Raw genomic sequence first — 7,114 nt, 5'->3', positions numbered from 1 at the left:
TAGATGCACTAACAAATAAGCAAATAAGCAGTTACAGCATCACTTTGGGGATGATTTACAAAAACTGGAGGATGCAAAATTTGGTGCTGCTGTGCAGCTTCTAACTTAAGCTTGTTCAGTTAAGCTTTGACAATAAAACCTGGAAGCTGATTGGTTGCTATGCAGAGTTTCACCAGATTTTGCACTCTCCAGTTTTAGTAAATCAACCCCTTTGTTTCCCTTTTGTGATAAAGGTTTTACATACACAAATAAAAGGTGATCATTGCCAGTAGCAAATGGTTTGTCTAATGCCTCGTACACACGATCGTAATTTCCGATGGAAAAAGCCACACAGACTGTGTATATGCCCCATCGGAGTAATTCGATCTAAAATTCCGGTGAATTCCGTCGGAGTTTACATAGAGAACATATTCTCTTTTCCTCCAATGGAATTCCGTTGGAATTCTGATGTGAATTTGGTCGGACAAAGGTCCGATCGTGTGTACAGGACATAAGCGGTCTAACTGCTAAATCTGCTACATCTGCAAGAGAGCTTATTCATTTGAAAAAATCAACATACTTACTAGCCGTATTACTGGGTAAAAATAAGGGAAAGAAAGCCTAAAAAATCCAAAATGAATGCAGACACCACATCAAAGAATTGGTAAGCTGCAATAAAATAAATGTTTGCTATTGGGTTTGATACTGCTTAATTATGTTTGTACATTTTTTGAACTGATATTGTTTAATTAAGTAACAGATGTGAATACATACAGTATATTTTATATGTTGTCATTTGGAATATTTAGGAAAATAATGGCAAAGTCTATAGTCAAGTTTAGGAGAACAATTTTTCCTTTCTAGGTTACAAATCTTCCTAGTTTATTAGTGTAATGTTAAGATAAATCATTTGGATGTGCGTGCAAAAATTATTATGGTAGCACCATTTTCTGATGTTTGCAATCACACAAAATTGAAATGACATAAAAATACATTGGCAGCAGCACTCTTTTTTCTATTTAGGGTTGAAATATGCCCTTTTTGGCACCGCACCAGCCAATTTTGATGTATTTTCTGCAATGTGGTTTGCCGACATCCTGTAAACCAAGAGCGCAGGCAGATAACTTTCTTTGGGAAAAATGCGGTTATATATTTTACTACTCTCTGTAGTTCTGTTACTTGGCTGAAAATAAACCTATTAACATGATGGGGTGGGATCATGGAGCTTATACTCAACCATAGGTGTGTGCAGGCTATTGCATTCAGTGGTCTTAAATAGGCGGCCCTCCAGCTGTTGCGAATCTACAAGTCCCATCATGTCTCTGCCTGTGGAAGTCATGCTTGTAGCCTTGAAATGCCTCATGGGACTTGTAGTTTTACAACAGCTGGAGAGCCGCCACTTTGAGACCCCTGCATTAAGGCATACACCTCAAAGCTCAAACACACATGCTTTTCTCTGCAGCCTCAGCTGCACAGGGCAGTGAATGAATGGGAAGTGCTCTGTGCTGAGCATCTTCCTGTTTATTCTCAAACGAAAGCATAGTAAACACAGGTTACTATGCTTCAGTTATGAGGAAACACAGTGGAGCAGGACATGTCTTGCACAATCTATCGCATCACCCCTTAGAGAACTTAAAAAGAGTAACTATTTGGGCTGCCCAGTGAGAGAACCATAAGTGGATGGATGAGTGAGTCTGTTTTCCCAGTGGAGAGTGGATATCGTTATTGCTGTTTTTTATTTGCTCTGTGGTAAGAGTCAGTGTTACCCGTTGGTGGAGGTCTCCTGTCTGTCAGTTATCATGACGCTGTGGATATATTCAACACCTTGGGACTTTTCTCTACTATTTTATTTGGGACTGTGTTTCTATACTCATTCAGTATTTTGTTTGAGTACATTTCCCTCTTTTTCACTAATATTGTGTGGACCACATCTATAGACTTTATTTGTTATGAATATTTTGGTTCATGTTTTTTAGATTTGCACATAACCACTCACTGGATATTTTCTATATGCAATTTTCAATCATTTAGTGCGACTCCTTTTTTCTGTATTTATTGGTAAATTATATGATTACTAGCCCCTTCCCACGCTCTCCTTCCTGAAACATCCCCCCAAAGCAGCTGGGGGGAGAGGAGAGGAGGGAAGCCAGCAGCACTGCAGGGTGGAGGGGGCAACAAAGGGGATGCCTGGGCAGTAGGGAAAATCAGCACATGCCTAAGCACTCAACATGCTGTAACAGGTACTTTTTGCAGATTCTTATAATAGAATTTATGGGTCCTTCTATACTGATTTTTTTGGCCACATTAGTGTATAGACAGATTGTTTATAAATAAGCAGAAAAACGAATATAGTGTTATGTTAAGAAGAGAAGCATACTATAAGGCTTCATTTCCATGGACGTTTTTACAGCCACTTTTTTTAGCCTTTTTTACAGCTTAAAAACGCCTGTCCATGTTTTTTTTTGTTTTTTTTTTGAGCTGGAGCTCAAAAACGCAGCGGTAGTGTTTTTGCGCGATTTTGAGCGTTTTTTAACATCTGGCATTTTTACAGCTCTAACACTGGAGCTTCAGAACGCACTGGTCCTGGGTTTTTTTTTGCAGCTTAAAAACGGCTCAGCGATCTACAGCTCAAAAACGTCATGTTGGGCATGAGGCCATAGACTAACATGGAGAGCCGTTTTTAAGCTGCAAAAAACGCTCAGAAAAGTGGCTGTAAAACATCCATGGAAATGAAGCCTAAAAAGGGGCCTGTAACCAATTAAAAATCACACTGTTTCCATTAGAAAAAATGGGCAAAAGCACTTAAGTAATTGTTTTTACAAATTTTAAATTCCTGCCCAAAAATGCACTGTGCAAAAGTTTGTATTAATAGTTTTGTAACAATCTTAAAGCATGACTCGCATTCCAGACATAAATAAATTATGCGCTAAACTTGCAGCATCGGGGCAATTTTAAAGCACTTATTTTCCTTTACCCATGCAGCTTCTGACATTTATAAAAAGTCTTCCAGGTGGCTGTAAAACCAGAAAGGTTCATTATATGGCAAATCTTACTCCTGTTCTATTTGCCCCCTAGAAGCAAAGGAGGTGGGTTGCTTAGTTGTGTGCTTTAACAGCTCAGTGAATCGGACTTAATATTCTCTTAACCTCCCTGGCGGTATGATTCTTTCAGAAAAAACATGCTGAAAGCGGTACCATTATTTGCAAGGAAATTTGGCGTTTTATATTGTAGGTCTGTAATTTTTAGAAATAACTCACTTAAATCTGACCAAACAAGATTCTAATAGGCATCCCGGGTATGACATTTTTTTAAAAACAAAATTATAAATTATAATATAATAAATAATTATAAATAATTATAACAAATAATAATATAATTATAATAAAAATTATTCAATAATGTAATCAAATTAAAATCACTGAAATTTGCTCAGTTGCAGAATTGTTGCTGTCATTATTTTTATTTTTTTATGACGAATTTCCCCACAAATCGCTATCGCACATTTCTGCAAGTGATTATAATTTATTATCGCTGTTTTTTAGCTGATCTAAAACTATTTTTGACATAAAGGGACACTTTTGGTTGCTATGGACAATCTACAGTTTGCAGGGAGAAAGAAACGTTTTTATTATATAAAATGACATGCATGACACAGGACAGACCACTAGGGACAGGGGGTGTGTGTTTTTTTTACATACAGTACTGTAATCTATAAGATTACAGTATACTGTATGTAATGTGTTTGTTTAAGTTTTTGAATTTGGCGCCGTTCTCCGTCCCCGTGCGTCGTAACGTCGCAGGGAACGGAGATCGGCGTCACACGGAGGCACTGTGTGAATCGAGCGAGGTCCCGCTCGCTCACACAGCGCGGTGGCATCGCTGGATCCAGGGACAAGGTAAGTAAAAAGTGCCTGTGGATTCAGCGAGGTAGGCCGAGACTGACTCGGGGTTACCGATCGTAGCAGGAAAATCTAACCCCGAGTCAGTCTCGTGAACACCGCCAGGAAGGTTAAAGTGTGCAACTTCACAAAAGGCATTCAAAAAAACTATCACTGACATGTGTAAACTTTGCTTGTTGATGCGGAGAAACATTCGATACATGTAATCCAATACAACTATTCTATAAACTATTTGTGCAACGAACATTTAAAAATGTGATGAATAGTTCTGTTTTTCAGTACTTTCAGTAGCCTTTAAAGTCAGAATGAAAAAAAAAATTGAGACAATTTTCTTCCAGATTGTGGGATGAGATTGTGCCCTTTCCACATGTTTGTGCCAATAAGTGCACCTTTTCATTCTCTGTATATATGTTTTTATGCACTTATTGATTCACTGATCTAGCAGCAAATTGGTGTATAGTGATTACATACTTTGACTTGTTAAATGGTAATAAGTACCATTTGCAAAGTAAATTTTTATACCCTAGCTTATAATATAACAATTAGGAAAATGTGGAGTTATACTTTAGTATGTAAGGCTTCATGTAAGATTTTGACCATAACTTACTCTTTTGAAGAACTGCCTCTCCTGTCCTTCCACTAGTTCCTCTATTGCAGGCAAGCCTAAGATCCAATGTGGACACAGGAAGAGGCCTGCAAGAAGAAAGCAGAGCCCCTTATGCAGTAACTAAGCAGTGTCTGCTTCATTTAGACTTTTTGGATTAATAAACTATGTTGTAGTTATAAAAAGATGACTTTTCTTCAGTGGTTAATGCTTTCTTAAATGTTCTGAACAATATTGTCTAATTATGCATTTACTATCATACTATACTATATTATCTATGCCTTAAATGTATTCCATATAATTACTGCCTACCACCAGACAATAGTGTTGTTATCTCTAGTGATGCTACATATTTATAGCATATGTACATATAAGGGGGGATCTAAACTACACCAATAGTCTGTAAAGTGGATAAACCACTGACTGTCTGCCTCTACTTGCCATTGACATTCTGCGCCCAGATGGAGGAGGAGGAGTAATGCTTTCTTCTCGTCTCCTTGATTCAGATCCTGAGCCGTTCCTTGAGTCAGAACTATCTGGATCACTAGCCAGCCTGCTTTCTGAGAGCCCTCTGGAAGTGGAGCTGACTTTCCGGTGTCCACTATCTGCAGAATCACTTCGGTCTTCAGCAAAGTCCCTGCAGCTACTGACTCTGCTGTATTTGCGCAAAGCAGATGGCAGCTCCATATGGCTGGAATGGAGGCATGATCTCAAAGGGTGTGCTGTACTGTGCCTTGCTTGGTCTAAAGATTGATGGCTTTTAATGCAGCTCTTGGACCCCAAAAAGCTATTGCGCTGAGATTTCTTATGTGAGTCCTCGCTGCTTGAGGAGAGATTTCTCTTTTGTAATGCAGAGACATGCTGTTCTTCCCGTTGCTCTGCAAGATGCTGATCAGGCAGAGTCCTGTTCAAAATTTGTCCATGGTATTGATCAATGTGATTGATCATTCTCTGACGGTCCACATATCTAGACTCTTGTTTACAGTGCATGTTGATCTGTCCACTGTGCTGATCAGTGTTAAGATGATCCACACTCCTCCTATGCTTTTCAGTGGCTATAATCTTACCATATTGACCTTGGTCATTAATCATTTGTACTTCCTTAAATCCCGGAGTCGGTGGAAGATAGGCAGGTAATCCAACAGAGTCCATTTGTTGGTCAGGAATCAGCTTATAACTACTCGAAGACAAAGGTATAATCTTGTTTGGAGAAGAATTACTCAACATGCAAACCTGCTGCACAGAGTTCTTTTTGGACTTGCAAATGCTTATTTCATCTTCTGTGACCTCTGAAAGATGTTTTCCATAAAGTCCTTGTTTGATCTTCTTAATACCAAGATGAAAGATTTCTAAAATATTTAGAAACAATGACACAGCAGCAATGCTATGCATGAAAACCATAAAGATTGTTTTTTCTGTTGGCCTGGATACGAAACAGTCTACAATATTGGGGCAAGGAAAGCGTGAACATTTGTAAAGTGGGTTAAGATCAAACCCATAGAGCAAGAACTGTCCCACCATAAAGCCAACTTCTACAACGGATCTGGTAAGGATATGCAGCACATAGGTCCTTAGAAGTGAACCTCTAAGGGGAGCCTTATTCACCTTCTTTTGTTCCTCTAACTTTCTCAGCTCCTTCTCCAGTCTTCTGTGTTCATCAATAACTGTCTCTAGCTGTTCCAGCTCTGCCCTGATTTGGGCCTTTTTTCTCTGTCTCTCTTTCTCCAGGGCCCTCAATCTATAAAGTGCATGTCCCATGTAAACTAGGGATGGGGAGGACACAAAAATTATCTGCAACACCCAATACCTAATAAGCGAGATAGGAAATGCTTGATCATAGCAGACATTCCTGCATCCAGGCTGTTCTGTGTTGCAAATAAATTCTTCTTGTTCATCATCCCAAACATCTTCTGCAGCCACTCCTAGCACCAGCATTCGAAATATGAAGAGGATGGTGAGCCAGATCTTTCCCACTATGGTGGAATGAATGTGAACCTCTTCCAGAATGCTTCCCAGAAGGTTCCAGTCACCCATTTTCACGTTCTCATGCCTGTAACACAATTTTAATAGATCACTTTACCTACTATGAGAACATAATTTGTCATGTAAAATGTAAAACTTGGTTTTTAAGAGATATTTGAAAAGGACAACATGGGTTCAGGCAGTGAACTGCACTGTAATTTTATAACATTTGCATGTGGGCCCTGGTTATTTAACGTTTTCCAAGACCATTATATACTGACAACTCTAGGATCATGTGATAACATTTATAAAGCCAATATGTGGTAACTTTTTAGCTCTGTTGCTGCTGTAATGTAATTAAGGTCAAGACTGAAAATCGATGTACAATGCATACAGTAGATAGCCAATGCTTTCGTTTCTCATCTAGACATACACTATATTACCAAAGGTATTGGGACGCCTGCCTTTTCACGCACATGACCTTAATGGCATCCTAGTCTTAGTCCGTAGGGTTCAATATTGAGTTGGCCCACCCTTTGCAGCTATAACAGCTTCAACTCTTCTGGGAAGGCTGCCCACAAGGTTTAGGACTGTATCTATGGGAATGTTTGACCATTCTTCCAGAAGTGCATTTGTGAGGTCAGGCACTATTGTTGGATGAGAAGGCCTG

The 7,114-nt window shown here is 39.1% G+C and overlaps 1 protein-coding gene across 1 annotated transcript; it reads right to left on the bottom strand.

The window, feature by feature from the left end:
• Positions 1-4,863: 4,863 nt before the first annotated feature.
• Positions 4,864-6,543, bottom strand: GJA10 (gap junction protein alpha 10). The gene has a single exon (XM_040347487.1). It carries the CDS (start codon positions 6,514-6,516, stop codon positions 4,870-4,872), a length of 1,647 nt encoding a protein of 548 aa, XP_040203421.1. The 5' UTR covers positions 6,517-6,543; the 3' UTR covers positions 4,864-4,869.
• Between the last annotated feature and the right edge of the window lie 571 nt (positions 6,544-7,114).

Source organism: Rana temporaria, chromosome 4, assembly GCF_905171775.1.
Source record: "Rana temporaria chromosome 4, aRanTem1.1, whole genome shotgun sequence".
Taxonomy (NCBI): domain Eukaryota; kingdom Metazoa; phylum Chordata; class Amphibia; order Anura; family Ranidae; genus Rana; species Rana temporaria.
Note: the sequence above shows the minus strand (reverse complement) of the source record. Positions and strands in the feature narration are given on the sequence as shown.

Excerpts from the sequence above, each read along its gene's own strand:
- GJA10 (XM_040347487.1), bottom strand. The coding sequence starts at position 6,516 with ATGGGTGACTGGAACCTTCTGGGAAGCATTCTGGAAGAGGTTCACATT.